Genomic DNA, 18328 nt, shown 5'->3' on the forward strand with positions numbered 1-18328 from the left:
TGACCCCCATCCTGGGCGGCAGAGCAAGACTCCGTCTCAAAAAAAAAAAAAAGAAAAAAATATATATATATATAGAGAGAGAGAGAGAGCTGACTGAGATTAGAGATAAAGCCTGCCGTCCTCAATATTTCTGCTATTGGAGTTTCTGGCCTATATGACTGATGCAACCTCACCCGCTCTTGCATCATATAATGGCACAATAATGATGACTGCAACTATTCCTTTTTTAATTTTTAGTTTTTAATTTATTTATTGGAGACAGCCTTGCTCTGCCCTCCAGGCTGGAGTGCAATGGCACAATCATAGCTCACTGTAACCTCAAACTTTTGGGCTCAAATGATCCCCCTGCCTCGGCCTTCCACAGCTCTGAGATTAACAGTTGTGAGCCACCACCCTGGCCTATTCCTATTTTTCTTTTTTCTTTTTTTTTTTTTGAAATTAGATCTCACTCTGTCATCCAGGCTGGAGTGCAGTGGCACGATCTCGGCTCACTGCAACCTCCACCTCCCTGGTTCAAGCGATTCTCCTGCCTCAGCCTCCAGAATAGCTGAGATTACAGGCATGCACCACCAAGCCCGGCTAATTTTTGTATTTTTAGTAGAGGTGGGGTTTCACCGTGTTTGCCAGGCTGGTCTCAAACTCCTGACCTCAAGTGATGTGCCTGCCTCAGCACCCCCACCTCAAGTACTGGGATTGCAGAAATGAGCCACCGTGCCTGGCTGCCTATTCCTATTTTTAACACTGGTTATTGCATACCTGCTCTGGCCCAGACACTGTGCTTAGCTCTTTACATATATGATGTTAATCAGTGAAACAGTTGACACATTATATAAAATTCCCTCTCCCTAGTAGAATGTTCTGTTACTTTCTCACCAGTATGTTGCATCCTCTGCTTCAAAATCCCAGGTCCATTCTAATTTCTTCCAAGAAACCAACCAACCCCAGTCTTTCTTTATCCCCTTGGCATTCATGTACTTGAACAGACATTTAATTGACAGTAAGAGCCCGGTGCAGTGGCTCACACCTGTAATTCCAGCACTTTGGGAGGCTGAGGTGGGCAGATCTCGAGCTCAGGAGTTCGAGACCAGCCTGGGAGACATGGCAAAACCCCATCTCTACAAAAAATATGAAAATCAGCTGGGCATGGTGGCTTGAGCCTGTAGTCCCAGCTACTTGGGAGGCTGAGGTGAGAGGATCACTTAAGCTCAGGGAATCAAGGCTGTAGTGAGCCTTGATCACACCACTGCACTCCAGCCTGAGTGACACAGTGAGACCCTGTGTCAAAAAAAAAAAAAAAAGACAGAGAAACAGTAGTACATGGTGATTGTCCCCATCATACCAAACACCCCCAGGGGCCAGGATGAGGCTTCCTGCTTTCTCTAAGTACACCCCACCCTGCCCTACACCCAGCATTCACCTGAGGGACCTGAGATACAAAAGAGCTCAGCACGGTTTAAATAGCTTAGAAAAGGCTGAGCAGAAGCAGCAAACACCTGACAACCCTAGACCGTAAAACTGATCCCAGCCTTGGCGGGGCATCTTTTTTACTCCATGATGGAAGCCAGACCCAGAGAGGAGAAGAGATCTACTCCAGGTTATACAGTGAGTTAACGGCAAAATTGAGCCCAGAGTCCCGGCCATCTAGGCACTGAAAAAAGTGAAAACTGGAGAGAGAGAAAGACAATCTCAGTGGCACTGGAGACTCTCAGGGTTCCATGGCCCAGCCCTTCAATTTCCCCTCCTGCCTGCACAGCCCTCCCCTCCCCCTCCTGCCAAGCTGCCAAAGGCTCCATTTAACTGGAGACAGCGGGTGGATGGGTGGGCGGGCCAGCTCCCAGAGCCTAGGGTAATTACCTATAATGAAAGCTCCCACAGCCTTTGTTCCTGGGAGCAACTGTACAGTTGAGGTTGTGCTCAGAGGTCTGTGTGCACTTGGGAGCTGGTGCCCAGAGACCTCACCCTTCCTTCCTGCTACCACAACGGGCCCAGCAAGAGACTTGTCCTCCCGGGAGTCACTGTGATTGCAGCTGAGCCTACTCCTGCTTCTTTCCTGACCTACCAGCTGCCTGGACTACGAGCAAGCCCAAAGCCTGTGTGCCCCCTGTGCTACCAGGAATCAATGACTTCAGCTTCAGAGGGAGCTCTTCCTGTGTGTATGTACAGGGCTGTACATACTGCTCATCCTGAGGGCAAGGATCATGGCAAGCCAAAGGACCGAAGGCCTGGAGTTGCTAGGGTATCCCTCTGCCCTATAAGTGATAACGTTCCTGGGAAATGGGTAGATTGTAGAACGGCACGGGGTGACAAGCATCAGGCATCCCAGTGTCCTCTGGGGCTCCCTGTCTGGCGCAACTTTGCGCAGAAGGCCTGCTGCCTGCTGGAGGGCAGGCGTGTGCACATACCCATCAGGGAGGGACTGGCCCTGAGTGGTGCAGGGCACTATCAGAGAAGAAGAACCAAGTTCTAAGAGGGTTTTCTTAGCCCCATGGAGGGGCTTAGAGACTAGGAAACCTCTACCATGGGTGATTACCCTTTCTTGGTCCCACAGGTTGCAAACTGACCAGAAACCTGGCCCCCTCTCCCAGGGCAGCTGGGCCCTTGATGGCTACACTGAGCCCCTCCATGAGACTGAGGAGAGCTTCTCCTGCATGGGTAAGTGCTCTGGGGGAGACTTCCTCCTAGGGTCGGGAGGCCACTGCGCTAGGACTACCCACATGGAAGAAGTGACCAAGGCTGGATGGGTCCATCTCTTGACAAGGAGACATCAACCTGTGAATTGCACTTTGAGTTTTCATTATATTTGACTCAGCCCAGGATTGTTCCATGAAACCCAGGAGCCCTTCAGGGGCAGCATAGGAAAGTGGCCAGGGGGTGCCATGTTTATCTGATGTCCAGGCTCTGGGAGTCACTGCATGTGTGTGTCATGTGAGAAGTCGTGACACAAAGGTAACAAGCTAGGAGTGAAGCCAGGTTCTGAGTGGTGCCCAGGTTGAAAAATGAAGGTGCTGGAATTAGGGAGGCAGGCCAGAGCCATTTGGCTTTCTGCCTGACAATGCTTCCCCTCCCAGAACCACTTTTAACAGGCCACTCCCACACATGTCCCCTTCCCCGTGTCATCCTGTAGTCACGACATATCACCTGAGCCTCAGGAATGTGAGATTCACCAGGAAGATCCCTAAATCTCAAATACAGCAATATTTCATAAGGGCAGAGGCACTGATGGTCCCGGGTGCATCCTCAGGTGCTCAGTGTCTCTGAATAAATAAATGATGCATGGATGAGTGAGTGTCTTAGGTACCATAGGTCAGGCCCTAAGTGGGTCAGATTCAAAACTCAGCAGCACTTAGGAACGTGTGTTGATTTTCTTACAACATTGAAAAAGTATCTAGAGGATGGCTATGATTCACACCAGGGGTACACGAGGCTGCACACTGCAGGGAACCAGGTCAATCCTTTACTTTTCCAGACAAAGGGAAGCTTGCCTCAACAAAGTAATGAATTTCCTTTTCACAAACCTGAGATTGTCCAGAGGGTTTGTCTTCCAGCTTTGTCTCAGTGCCCTGCTCCAGCAGGGCAAAACTGGGGCTTAGAACACAGCCTGACCCTGAGATCATTGAACAGGATGGTGTACTGCTTCTGTCTTCTCTGTGCCCTGCTGGGCAGGTGACCAGATTTCCCTTCTTGGCCTGGGAGCTGGAACCTTTTGAGCCCTTCCTAGGCCTGGTCTATAGCAGTGATCTTGGAGCCACTGCAACCCTAAAAACAGCAGCAACACTCATTCGTCCATGACAAGCCTTGTGGAGGAGGGTTATGGGTTAAGGACTGGACATTTGCAAAGCAAGCCATCTCCTCCCACAATAAGTATACATGCAGGAGAACCAGGGCATGGCAGGGGACAAAAGGAAACCAAATTTCTCTGGCACTGAAAAGTCATCAGAATTAGAATGTGGTAACCAGGAAACTATGTGGAGCTCTATTTTTACATTTGCAGTTTTGTTAGCATAATGGCTTCCTCATGTGGATGCCACATTGTTAGAGCCTAATGATCTCCATGCACCTAACCCAGCACTCGTTCACAATTATTATCCGGTAAGTTGATGAGAGGACTTTTACTTTGAACGTCTGCTTCAGACTAGCATTAGGAATTCCCCAGGCTTGTCAGCTGGAAGACCACCCTCACTGGTTAGATGTGAAACTGTCTGCTAGATCACGGTTGGGTTCCTCTAGGGGGACAGAATGCTGGGGAACCTTTGGAGGAGGGCTTTACTAGAAAAGTGAGAAACGCTGGTTTTCTCCAAGGCTCCTAGGGAAGGGGAGCAGGGTTCACAGCACCGCCTCTGCTCTGGTGCTAGCTAGTTGTCATGGTGACCCATCTCTGCCGAGGATACGCCGAGCTCTTTGATGGGTTGGATGGGGAGAGAGATTTGGGATTTGCCTGCCTTGTGGAAGAGGCTGTGCTCTTCTGAGCTTGAAGAAAACAGAGAAGAGAGGAAGAGAGGAGGCAACTGAAGGGTTTCATTTCATGCCTTGCCCTCTCACTCCCAAAGTCACTTGGGGCATGACATGACTCATTCATTCATGTATTCCTTCATTCAATCTACAAACCATCAGTGAGCGTTTGCCTTGTGCTGAACACTGTGCTTGACACTGGGGTAAAAGACAAATAAGACTTTGACCTGCCTTCAAGATGTTCACAGCCCAGGGATTCACTCTAGTGAGACTTATCTAGAGATTTTGTTGGGATCCCAGAAGCTGTGCCCAGTGACCTGCCCCTATAGGGGTTGGTAAGGCAGCCAGTCGGTCCTGCCTCCCTCGCTAGGCCCCATGGCATGAGGAAGGCGCTGAGCTTATTATCCCATTTTATAGGATAATTGGGTGCTTTGGAGAGTACTCCATCAAATATTTATATAATTCACAGAATCCAGCATAGTTATTTCACAGTTATTGATCATGTTATTTCCGTATCAATTTGTAGATGGCTGGGGATTTGGGGGCTTTTTTTGAAGCTCATGTATCTTCCCTTCCTGAAGATGAACTCATCTTGCCCCCCCATCACCTAGCACAGTGCCTGGTGGTCAGCATTTTGGTGAAGGAATGATTTGAATGAATGAGTAAGGAATTCAATGTAAGTGGTGGCGGAGCTCTAAAATTCATCGTCTATGAGCCTGTTTCTTCTCTACCAGCTGAGAAAGACCAACCAGTCTTTCTCTGCTCCTTTCCCAATATGCTCCACTCTGGCCTCCAAGTTCACTGAATGGGTTTGGAGGGTGAGTGCAGAGTCTCTGAGGGGAGTAGGAGAATGCCAAAGAGCTTTCTCAGCCTTGTACCACTTTCTTACTTAATCTGCCTGGACTCTGGGCGTAGAGTCCAAACAAGGCTTTCTAGTATTTATATAGCAGGAGGAGAATCCCATGATGACTTGACTCCAACCTGGGGCATTGGGGATGTTCTTCATATGTCCTGAAGGCCATCCACCAGCAGCTGCCTAGGGCAAGTGTGGAAATGCCCAGCCCACCGATGTTTGTACACATGCCCCGACCCTCCCTGGCCCATCTGATTCTGTTGGTGATAGTCCAGCACGGGTCCCATCTGCTCACTCTCCCTTTGGACACAGTGAGCACCGGGTAGTGCACAGACCACCATCAGATCTTAATTTGGACAGCCAAGAGAAGCCAAGGCTGACATTACCGCGTGCCCACGTGTGTGAGGCTGTGTGCGAAAGGTTGCCCCAAGGCTTATGCAGATTCCTTAATGACTTCCACTTTGTGGCATGTTTGAATGAGCACTAAGTGGACCCACAATGAAGGGATCTTTTTCTCATCATAGCATGTGTCATCGGGAACAAGCCAGAGCATCCTCCCTGCCTCTTTCTCACAGGAGGGTTGATATATAGAGAGAATGGGTGGGGCAGTGTGGAGTTTGGCTTCACACTAGGGCTGTTTTGCTTTTCTTCCTCTTTCTTCTCCCTTATTGAGTTGGCTCCATCTTTAAGCCACAGTGAAGTTTTTCATGCCTTGTGGATTTTAAATAGAGCAGGGATAGAGTCTTCATTCTAAGGAAACTTGCAAAGCTAGCATGCCCGGGGCAGGAGCAAGGAATGGTAGGTAACTACTCTTTGGGAGAGGAGTTTGTTCTGGGGGTTTCAAGCTAAATCCAAGTATTCCTGGACTACAAATGACTTGCATCAAAGAACACAGGAAGTCAAAGCTCTGACAAACTTCACAGATCTCGCAAATTTGGCCTCATTTTCAATGGGAGAGAGAAGAGACTCAGAGAAGAGAAATGACTTGCTCAGGACTGCATAGGAAGTTAGCAGGTGAACTAAACCAGGACCACTGCTTTTTGACTCTTTAAAAACTAAAAAGAACTAAATGGTAATAATGACTATCATTTATTGAACACCCTACTATGTGCAGGGCATAGTGGCAAGTGCTTTATGTAAAGTCTTTGTGAATACCTTATACAATCCTTTGAAGTTGTTATTATTACTCTGTGTTACAGATAGGAAAGTCAGGCTCAGAGAGGTTATATAAAACCTATCTGAGGACATCCAGCTAGGAAGCTGTGCCAGGATTCCATCCCAGGCTTGTCAAAAGGCCACACTCTTCTCTTACTCCCTGCCTTCCCATCTGCCGCCCACCCATGTTTGTACATGTGCCCTGTACTCACTCAGTCGCACACTGTCCAAGTTCAACTCAGTCTCTCTTAGCCTCTGCCAAGCAATGAGGAAGGAAATGGGATCAGTGAGCCACAGTCCCTGCTCACATCTCCCTCAATCTGAGCAGGTCCCGAGCTGCTACTGCCATCCCTGTCACTCCAAACCTATGTCATTTCATGCTGAGTTCACACCGCTGTGTTCTTTGCCCTCTGGGGACCTCCAGGCCAAGATGAGCCTTATGTCCCAGCCATCCGTGGAGAGAAGACATGCAGACAATTGACTAGAAAGTAGAACAAGTTCAGGAGTTCAGGGGCAGATAATATTAGCCGTGTTCTCAGAGCTTCAGCAGGTTGGTGCTGTTGTGGGGCAGAGGTGGCTCGGGAGTGTGAGGGTCTCTGGAGACCCTGTTGGATAAACAAAGCAACAATCTAGGACCTGGTAGGCTTCCAAGAACTGGGACGGGAGGTCATAACAGCACTAGTAGCAGCAGCCGACACTTACTGGGGCTTACTCTGAAGCAGGCATTGTCATAAGCACCTTTAATCCTTCTAACAACTGCATGAGGTTTGGAATCTAACTCCCTACTTGCCTTGCATCACAGCTTCCTCCCTTGCTAGCTGTGCAGCCTTGGGGAACTTATTTGGTCACTCTGTGCCCCTGTGTCCTTGGTTGTAATCAGGGATGATAACAGTGCTTTCCTTATAGGGTTTTGTGAGGATTAAATGCATGGATATTGGTAAAGTGCTTAGGAAAATGACTGGTACATAAGAACTGCTCAATATGTGTTTAGTGTTATTTGTTACTGAGGCAAGTGATATTATTACCACACTCACTTTGCAGATGAGGAAACTGGGACAGACAGGTTAAGTGGCTTGTCCAAGGTGGTCTAGCCAGGATTTGAACCCATGCAGCTGGTCTTCAGAGGTCATGCTCTTAACCATACGTTCCATGACCTCACTGGAGGGGAAGATGACTCAAGTCTGGGAGTTCTCCCAGGGAGGCCAGGAGAGGCAGTGGGATCACCAGCCTGGCTCTGGGAGGAGCCATGAAGGAAGAGGCCAGAGAAGTGAGGTCATCCAAGGTACCTGCTGGAGGGGTTTGAAATCAAAACTGCAGGGGTCTGGATGCTATATCTTTAGAGGAGTACAGGGGGAGGGAGGAGACTGACTTTTCAAGACAATATTTGGCTGGGAAGGGGATTTATCCCAAGGCAGTGGATTTGACCCAATGTTAGCCTTTTCAGTGGAGTGGCAAGAATAGCAGAAGCTGGTCAGCTTGGATCCTCTTTTCCCCACAGCTACCTTGGACTCAGGCCCTCCCACTCTAAAAGGTGTGTGAGTGATTCTACGTGGTTTTTGCAACTATGAGTGCTCCACATATAGTACAAATCCCTTGTTCTCCAGATCCTGATTGTGGTTCCAGAAATCAAGAAATCTTGGCAAGACCTAGCATCCCTGTTTCTTGCTGCACCAAGAAAACCAGGACCTCTGCATTGCCCAACTCCAGAGGAAATTCATATCCATTTGCTAATTTTTTTTTTTTATTTTTTTTTTGAGACGGAGTCTCGCTCTGTCGCCCAAGCTGGAGTGCAGTGGCACAATTTCGGCTCACTGCAAGCTCCGCCTCTTAGGTTGATGCCATTCTCCCACCTAACCCTCTCGGGTAGCTGGGACTACAGGAGCCCACCACCATGGCCGGATAATTTTTTTTAATTTTTATTTTTAGTAGAGACGGGGTTTCACCGTGTTAGCCAGGATGGTCTCGATCTCCTGACCTCATGATCCGCCCGCCTCGGCCTCCCAAAATGCTGGGATTACAGGTGTGAGCCACCATGCCCGGCCCATTTGCCAATTTTTTATAAAGCACTTACTGTGTTCCAGGTGCTATTCTAGAAGCTTGGAATACATTTGTGGACAAAATAGGCAAAGACTTCTGCACTTGTGGGCCCTTTAAGATGTAGCCTAGAGCTGTGCATTATACAACCTGTGCAGCTGTACATGATCTACACAGTGGCCCTGGACAAGCCCCAGCTCTGGAATATGTCTCCCACCCTAAAGAGCAGGAGCAGAGCTTTTAACCTCATGACACTCCTGGGACTACAAGCAAGCAGTCTGTGGGCCACCCTGCTTCGCCCTGAGTGCTTGAACAGATGAGGAAGGTGATAAACTTTCTCCTATGGTATTCCTAGAGAATTACCCCCTATATCCAATACCTGTCTGTCCTGGACTTGGCAGCCTCTTAGCAGATTTTTAGAGATTCAACTCTCCAACCTGCAGTGATCTGCTTCATTCAGCTCCTCCTAGAAAATCCCAACCCCTTGTTTAGTTCTCCATGTGTCTATGAGCCATGGAAAGGTTCTGGGAAAAAGGACACTTAAGGAGAGGTGGCCGGGTTGACAGGAATCTCTCCAGATCAGACTACTCCATACAACTTTAGAGGTTGTTATCCAGGGAGCTGTGGAGCAGTTACAAATTTCAGCTATGGGAGGCGGAACTAATTGCTAAACTTCCACCGCTGCTGCTCCCTACTTCTCTGGCCAATCCAGGTAAGCCTCACCTCAAGTGCAGCTCTGAAGATCTGGCCCCTGAGGTCTTTGCCCCATGCCTGGGCAAAGATTGGTCAGCCCTCCTTATAACTCTGAACTATGGTCTCCCTGGGAAGGCCCAGGGCAGACAGAGAGCCTGCAGAGGGGGCTTTATCTCAAGAACTGCTGGCTCCACGCCAGTCTCGGCCAAGGCTGAAGTCTCCCTGCAGCACCACTGAAAGGGCAGAAACTGGAACACACCATCCCATGCCCCCCCAAACCCCTTTGTAAGAGGATTAGGGTCCCCTGGTGAGAGACTTCCCTCCCCACTATAAGGCTGCGGGCAGGCTTACACAGAAGGAGCTCCAGGGAGAGGCAGTTGAAGAGAGTGAGGTGACACAGACACAATAGCCAGAGAGATTAAATGCTGAGAATTACCCCAGCCACAATGTTCATCCTTGAAAAGGGCGGAAGGAATAAAAAACCTGCCTTCCTGGGTGGTGGGAGTCCCAGGCTTCAGAGGGAGCAGAAGATAATTAAAGGTCAGAACTTATGAAGGGTCAGCAAGTGTGGGGCCATCCACGCCAGACCAGATGAGCCCAGGGAGGAGGAGAGAGCAGAGAAATGCTCAGCTGTCCCTTCTCTCAAGAAAATCCTTCCAGGAGAAGGAAATGAGAGTGTCCTGAGGTATGAATGACTGAGGTCAGATAAATAAGAGAACTTCCTGGCAGGAGGAGAGCTCAGCCCCAGTGGAAGTGGAAGGAGAGCAGCCTGAGGTTCGTATAAACACTGGCACAGTCCAGGGGCAAGAGCTGACCTCATGAGCTCACTGCATCCTTCCCGCTGAAGAATCTGAGGTTGCGTGCAGGCAGGAGGGAGCACAGAGGTGGTAAGCCCCTTGTGATGACATCAGGCCCTGTGAAAGGCAACGTTCTCATCATGGCATTGGAACTCCCACCCATCACACCAATGAATATTCTTAACATTTGCAGAGCAATTTTCATATTCCAAGTAATTGCCAGTGATTATTCTATTAAAATTCATTGAAATATGAGTCCACGGCATTCCTCTGTTAGGTTTAATGCCTTATTCAAAAACCTAACAAAACTCTAATAAAGCACAGAGGTGCCAGCAGAGAAAATGAGTGCAGCCACAAAATGGGAATATCTTTCTCTCTAGGGTAGTAAGAAGGCCAAGTTTCTTTAAACCATCTGTCCCAGCTGGTTCACACTCAGATGGGTAAAAGCTTCTCATTACTTTTGCAGTTGGCTTTACTTTTTTAGAGTCAAGAACCTCTTTAAGAATTTAGCTGATATTACAATATATCCCCCCAGATAAATGGACATATTTACAGTATTTGGCTTACGTTTGATGGCTGGTACTGTGAACCCCCAGAATCCAGTCTGTGAACATAGATTAAGAAATTCTGTTCTAGGGTAGTGATGTCATCACTGTTGACAAAGTCACCACAGGTTTGGGCCTTGTGCTTTTCCTCATCAGATTGTTGGGTTTGTGTGGCCAACAGTGAATTAAGGGGATTTACTACAGAATAAGATTATCTCCAAGGTCCCTCTTAGTGTTATGATTTAATGACCTTAAAACATCCAATTTTTCATGGACAGGTCAAATTCAACTCTAGATTTGCCCATCCCAAAGGACACATGCTGACACAAGGAGTTCGCTTGTCCCCATCCAACACATGGGCACAGCCACAGGCACACACCCTACCCTCTCCTTCCTTTGCCTGCCTGGAGTTCTCCTTCCCAGGCCTGCAGTTGCCGTGACAACAGATCTGGGTGGGTCATGGTCTAAGGGCGATGTACCTGGGTGGTGCAGAGCTCTGCTGGGGCCCAGTGTGCAATATCCACCCCAGTGGTGTGTATGGGACAGTTGCCATGGCAACATACAGGAAAAGCACATGTGGGAAACATCTGGACTTCTTTTCCTGGGCTCTTTATTAGCCTGAAGAGCACAGAGATCTGATTTTAAAGGAGTACAGTTTCAGACAGAGTACCCTAGATTAGGTGTTCTTTTGCCTTTCCCTACTAGAAGCCCCTGAGCAGAGGGAGCAGAGATTTTCTAGCTCCTACCCCCACCCAATTTCTTAGATGACCAGCTGTATATATTCTCTTAAGGTCACATAGCAAATCAAGAAGACAACCCAGAACCCCCAAGACTTGAGATTAGGGAAGTCCTCAGAAGATCCTGACCTGTTGGGACTGTCAGGTCCACTGAAAGTGACCAAGACCCTAGGACATAGGTCATGGAGCTGAGCTATGAAGCAACTGGTGTTGCTACAGACCACCAGCTCTGTCTGAAAGATTCTCCTCTGCCACATTCTCACTCCCAGGATTCTGTGGGGCAGTCTTAATGTGACTGCAGTCCTAGACCCATGCAGACTTCAGGTGCAGCAGGTGTCTGGGTTACAGGAGCTCCTCAGCAGGATAGGCAGGAGAGTCAGGGCCCTCCTTCCCATTCTTCACTCCCCCTTCTAATGCCCAGTCCCCCTTTCTCTGCCAGGATCCAAGACTTTCCTGCTGTTGGGTTCTATATGTCTTGGAATCACATGCAGTTATTACATTAAGCAAGTCTCTAGAAATAGCTACATGGTAATAGCATGAAGTTATGGGAAGATGTGGAACACACACAGAGCTTTATTCAGTTTCTGATTCCACCAGCAGCCTGCTGTGTGGTCTTGGGCAAGTGTATTTCTCTGTAAAATGAAGATAATGGCCAGGCGCGGTGGCTCAAGCCTGTAATCCCAGCACTTTGGGAGGCCGAGACGGGCGGATCACGAGGTCAGGAGATCGAGATCATCCTGGCTAACCCGGTGAAACCCCGTCTCTACTAAAAAATACAAAAAACTGGCCGGGCGAGGTGGCGGACGCCTGTAGTTCCAGCTACTCGGGAGGCTGAGGCAGGAGAATGGCGTAAACCCGGGAGGCGGAGCTTGCAGTGAGCTGAGATCCGGCCACTGCACTCTAGCCTGGGCGACAGAGTGAAACTCCGTCTCAAAAAAAAAAAAAAAAAAAAAAAAGATAATGATAGCCCCTGCTTCAAAGGCTTTTATGAAATGATGAACATTACATGTCTAAGAGGGTCCCTGGCAATAGGAGGTGCTTAGTAACTGTATGCTCTCCTGTCCTTCAGTTCAGCAAGCATCAGTGAGCCCTTACTAACTAACCTATGTAGGGCACTTACAATTCCACTGGCAGGAGAGGATATCTCCCTGGGATATAAGTAGGCAGAATGTGGGTACACGGCCCCTGACTATAATCAGTGGGTAGGAAAGGCAGAGCAGTGTGCGATGGGGTAGTCTGAGAAGGCCTCCTGGAGGAGCTGGCTCTGAAGCTGGGCCTTGAAGGGAGAATTGGATTTGAATTCATATAACAGAAGGCATTCAGGAAAAGGGCAGAGCAAAGCAAAGGTGCAGGAGTGGGGTCAGACCTGGACCAGGGGCATTTAGAGGAAAGCATTAGAGGGCAAGTTTACCAGCAGGTGAAGCCAGAGTGGGGAAGGGCTTGAGTAGTGCGTGTTGGCCAGCACTGGCCTCTAAGGCAGCCAGATAGCAGAGGCCGGAAGACTGTCCTTCCCTGGGAGGCCATTTAGGTCATCAGGTCAGAGAGATGATTCTCTGCAGGAGATCATGGAGTTCTGGCTTTAAAAGAAGGGAGGTCTCAATGCTTGGAGATCTGGACCCCACTCCCCAAGGACAGGAAGGAGAAACCCCATGCCTTATTGTGCACTGCCAGGGCTCCTCTGCTGAGAAACCAGTCACGAGAAATACAAGTCCCATGTTCTAGCCTGGGGGCCAGAACACTTGGGAGAAACAACAGTCAGCCCTGAGTCAGACCTCCCTAGCCCCTGACTTTCTAGCTGAGAAACCCTTGACTGAAGGAGGGGCCAGTTTTTTGGATTCCAGCTCCTATCCTCCCCTCCCAGGTCTGGAACAGGCCCTCCCAGGAGCCTTCAACCAGTTTCCACTCTCTCCAGGGCTACACAGCCCCGAGCCCTGCCTCTGAAAGGAGGGCCTGTGCCCCGTCCCTGTCCCAGCTTGGGGAGTCCCAGCCTCCAGCTGGGGACATGGGCTTCAGGCTCTGGTCTTGTTTACTTGTGTGACTAGAGTTGACTTGTTTTCCTTCTAAGGGACCTCATTTCTGCCCCGGTCCTTTCACACGACGGGCAGGCTCATCCCTGCTCTACCCGTGCCCTGTTGGCATAGGAATTTGTGTCCAGGCAGCTGTGAGCTCCAAGGAATGTGAGTTGTAGCTTAGAATTTCTCGGCATTTCCACCCTCCTGGAAGCTCCCCCGAGACAGTTGAGCCAGAGGGCAGACTGAGGCCCATGACCTCTGGCTCCACTCCCAGCCTCTAGATTTCTCTGCCTCGTTTTCCCCAATAGACAGGAAGACAATAAATCTCTCTCTGGAGCCCACACACCTGATCTGTAGCCCAGAGGAAAAATCCCCAACCACACTGAGCTCAGGGAGTCTTCTGGGGCCAGAGAGGGTGAGCCGGGGACCTGCAGTGTCCACAGAAATGTCTCAACTACCAATGCCCTGGCGAAGCAAAGGCAGTGGCGGGGCTAATGGACCAATCTAGGAAGGCTTCCTGGATGAGGCCCTGGAGGTGTGAGCCACCCAGAGCAGCCATATTGGACCACTGTATCTAGTGTCTCCTTTTTTTTTCAGCAAGTGGGAGTGGGGAATGGGGCTGAAGTACCAGCTGGGATTACTGCCTGGGCTGTGAGTATACCTTGCCCACTTTTCCCCCCTGCCTCGCAGAGGTGTGGTGAAACTCTCCCCATGCCTCTGGGCAGAGCAGAGATTTAGGGGCAGAAGAGGGTCTCATCCCTGAATGCCCCAAGGTCATTCCTCTGAAGAACTGGAGCTTCCTTCAAAGGAGCAAGGCAAGGGTCCACTGGCCTCACTCTGGCCCAGGGCTTCAGGGAAGGGAGAAAAGATGCTGCTGGGCCACCATCCCAGAAGCTTGGCTTCCATTCCACACACCAGCTGCACTGTGTCTTGCCACGGGATATTAAGAGGTCACTGCTGTTTACAATTCCCTACACATCTGTTCTGAGTCACGCATTCATTCACTGAATCGATCGTCATTCACCGAATGTTTTTGAGAGCCCACTGTGTGCACAGAGCTGGGATGGGTTTTGAGAAAAAGTTCAATCGAAGATGGATCCTTGGAAAACACCAATGGGTGAATGACGAATGACAGCCCTGAACATTAGGAAATGATTAAAGTGGCTGCAGTGAACTGCGTGGGGAGAGTCAGGGAAGGCGGCTTAGAGTAGGTGGATTTGGCCTCAAGAGGGGCCAGGGAGAAGAGAGGACTCTAATTCTACCTCCAAAACCAGCTCCTCCTGAAGCCTTCCCATCTTGATGGCAACTCCAATCTTAGAGTTGTCCAGGCCTAAATCCTTGGGGGGACATGCTTGGTTCCTCTCTTTCCCATACACCCACATTTGGCCAATAGCAAATTCTAACAGCTTCAAAATATATCCAGAGCCTGACCACTTCTCACTGCCACCACAGTCACCACCCAGTTCCAAGCCACCATCATCTCTCACTTGGGTGACTGCAACTGCTTCTGCCCTTGAGCCCAGCAATTTGCTCCCCACACAGCAGCCAAAGTGGCCTTTTCAAGAGGGAAGCCAGGTCATATCACTCTCTGCTCCCATCCTGCCAAGGCTCCCATCTCACTGGGAATAAAAGGCCAAGCCCTTGTAATGACCTAAAAGGCCCTCTCTGCACAGGCCTCACATTTTCTCTCTGACCACATCCCCTGCCACTGTCCTCTCCCTTCCTTTCTTTCCAGTCATGCCGATCTCCTTGCTTTCCTTTGAAAACAGCAGACACGGCCAGATGCAGTGGCTCATACCTGTAATCTCAAGACTATGGGAGGCCGAGGCCAGAGGATCAGTTGAGCCCAGGAGTTTGAGAGCAGCCCGGGCAACATACTGAGACCTTGCCTCTACACACACACACACACACACACACACACACACACACACACACAAATTAGCCAGGCATGGTGGTGCACACCTATAGCCCAGGAGGTCGAGGCTGCAGTAAGCTGTGATTGCACCACTGCACTCCAGCCTGGGTGACAAGGTGAGAGTGAGACCCTGTCTCAAAAAGAAAAAAAAAGAAAAGAAATGAAAAGAAAACCAGGCACACGCACCCTCAGGGCCTTTGATCCTGGTAGGCTGTTCCCTCTGCCTGGAAATCTTTTCTCCCAGATATCCATTGGCTCCCAAATTGCTCCCCCTTTTCCTTGAGATCTTTACTCAAATGTTCACCTTCTCAGTGCAGGCTTTTTTGGGCCACCATATGGAACATTCACCCCTGCCCCTGGATAGTTCATATTCCCCTTCCTGCTTTTTTCTTCTTAGCACTTTTTAGTAACTAACATCTCTCTCTAATTTATTGTCTTTCTTATCCATTAGAATATAAATTCACGAGGACAGGAATTTTGGTCTGTTTGTTCTCTGTGGTATCTTCCAGCACCTATCGTAGCTGGCACTGAGCACGGCACGAGTAGTCAGGAGCTGGTCATCCAGATGCAGACAAGACCGCGCTCAGCCGTCAGCTATTTCCACAGCCCTAGCCTGGCTTGGGTGATTGCAACTGCTTCTGCCCTTGAGCCCAGCAATTTGCTCCTCACACAGCAGCCAAAGTGACCTTTTCAAGAGGAAAGCCAGATCATGTCACTCTCTGCTCCCAGCCTACCGAGGCTCCCATCTCACTGGGAGTAAAGTTTTGGGTTACTCAAGAAGTCCCACATTTTGGGTGCTCAAAAAGTCCCTGCTGATTAGCTGGAATGACATGAGGGAATGACATGGTGGAGAAAAGGACAAAAAGAAATGGAGAGCAATGGCTAGAGGGCTTTCCACAAAGGCAGGGGTGTTGGCATCTGCTAGAGCGGTGATGAGGAGACCTCATGGTAGGCGTCTAAGCAGAGAAAACGTATGGAGAATGCTTGTCACTCAGTTGGGCAGTGACAGCTCCATGCTGGTCCAGAGTGAATGGGCTAGGCTTGAAGAGCCATGTGGCTGGGTTCCTAGCCCTTGCTCTCCAGATCCTGACTATGGTCCTAGAAATCAAGAAAAAACTCCCCTGCTCTGCCCATAACCCTGCAGGAAGCCAAGTATGGGCTCATGTGCCCCCTTCTCCCTCCCTCAGATCTCCCCTTCTCCCAAGATCACCTTTCTCTCTTCCTTCCTTCTTTCCTTCCTTCCTTCCTTTTCTCTTTCTTTCTTCCCTTCCTTCCCTCCCCTTCTCTTTTCTTCCCTTCTTTCTTTCCTTCCTTCCTTTCTTTCTTTCTGCCCTTCCTTCCTCCCTCCCTCCCTGCTCTTTCTCTCTTTCTTTCTGCCCTTCCTTCCCTTCCTCCCTCCCTCCCTCCCTGCTTTCTCTCTCTTTTTCCTTTTCTTTTCTTTTCTTTCCTTCCTTCCTTCCTTCCTTCCTTCCTTCCTTCCTTCCTTTCTTTCCCTTTCTTCTTTCTTTCTCTTCTTTCTCTTTCTTTCTCTCTCTCTGTCTGTTTCTCTCTCTCTCTCCCTCCCTCCTTTCCCTTCCCTCTTTCTCTTTTTTCTTTTTTTTTTGAGACAGGGTCTCACTCTGTGGCACAGTAGTGCAATCTCAGCTCACCACAACCTCCGCCTCCCAGGCTCAAGCGATTCTCCTCCCAAGTAGCTGGAATTACAGGCGCGTGCCACTATCGGCCAGCTAATTTTTGTATTTTTAATAGGAACAGAGTTTCACCATGTTGGCCAGGCTAGTCTCGAACTCCTGACCTCAAATGATCCACCCGCCTCAGCCTTCCAAAGTGCTGGGATTACAGGCCTGAGCCACCACACCGGGCCCCAAGGTCACCTTTAAAGGTCAATGAGCTAGGAACAGCCTGGCCACCTTCCCACCCTCTCCTGTCTTTGGCTCTCCCTGACCCCCAGTTCTCCTAACACAATCCCAACTGACAGATTCCCCAGACCCCCCACAGACACCCGGATTACATCCGTTTCTAATCACAGGGGTGTGAGAATGTGAAATCACACAGCATGCGTCTCCTTGGCTGTATGCCTACATCTTCATTCCTCAAATTGCTTTAAGTTATCTGTCAACAGATGTGGTCAAATCACTCATCCTATCGCCATTCCAGAAACTACCAATGCCTTTGGAAAGAGAGGAGTGGGGTGATGAGCTGGTCTTTGGGGCGCTGGGGATTGGGGACTTTCATGATTCCAAACCAGCCTCTTTCTCCACCTCCCCTTTAGAAACTTGGTTACTGACATCACCAGCACCCACTGCCTGCCCAGTCAGGCCTCTCCCTCATCACATAGCCTCTTCATTGATCACTGATGGTAGGATCTCTCTTCAGAGGACAATTTGAAGCCTGTCATTCTAGAGAAGGGGTAAATGACTGAGTGGTAGGGGCTCAGGGCTGGGTTTGGAGATAATGTGACAGTGCAGGTCCTTCTCTTTTTAGGAATCACTCGAGGAAACATTCTGCACATATTGGTTTTATCGACTGATGCTGGAATGGCTGTTGCCACGGCAGCACAGCGCTCCCACTGCAGTAGAGGATAGTGGGAAACTCACGGGATGTGAAAAGAATCAAAAAAGAGCCAGACAGAGGGAGAAGTCACATTAGGGAGTGTCAGAAACTTCCTGGATGCCAAGATGGCCATTTAAAGGGACCACCACCTGGCCACAGCAAGACCCTTTAAAGAATGACAGTGCACAGAGACTGGCACTCAAGGGGATTGGCACTGAATTAATCCATGAGATGTGCATAGAAGTCATCTTCCATTTTATAAACTGACAGGTGACATTTCATGTAGGACAAAGTGTGAAGCACTAGGTTTAGATGGTAGGGAGGAGGCTTCTCTTATTGACAACACTTTTTTCTCTTCTCAAAAGAGGCAGAATTTCAAGAGCTGTTTCTTGAAGGAAGCAAAAGGACTTGGGATTTGGGGAATAGGATATCCCATGAGAGCATGAGACAAGGTACAGAGGAACAAAGAGGAATAAAGACGGGGGAAGGGACCAGGCCAAAACACCAAATCAAATGAGAGAGCAAGATAACCAGGAAGGAAGGAAGGAAGGAAGGAAAGAAGGAAGGAAGGAAGGAAGGAAGGAA

General features: G+C 49.4%; 1 protein-coding gene across 12 annotated transcripts in view; it reads left to right on the forward strand.

Moving 5' to 3' along the window:
- The window catches only part of NAV1 (neuron navigator 1), a 288276-nt gene that overhangs the window by 93131 nt on the left and 176817 nt on the right, over window positions 1-18328 (forward strand). For all 12 annotated transcript variants that reach the window (XM_017896463.1, XM_017896464.1, XM_017896466.1 and 9 more), the window contains one exon: window positions 2549-2652. In XM_017896463.1, coding sequence (XP_017751952.1) covers window positions 2549-2652 — 104 coding nt within the window. The remainder of the gene's footprint in view (window positions 1-2548; window positions 2653-18328) is intronic.

This window comes from Rhinopithecus bieti, unplaced genomic scaffold (genome assembly GCF_001698545.2).
Source record: "Rhinopithecus bieti isolate Rb0 unplaced genomic scaffold, ASM169854v2 scaffold_24392, whole genome shotgun sequence".
In the NCBI taxonomy this organism is placed as follows: Eukaryota; Metazoa; Chordata; class Mammalia; order Primates; family Cercopithecidae; genus Rhinopithecus; species Rhinopithecus bieti.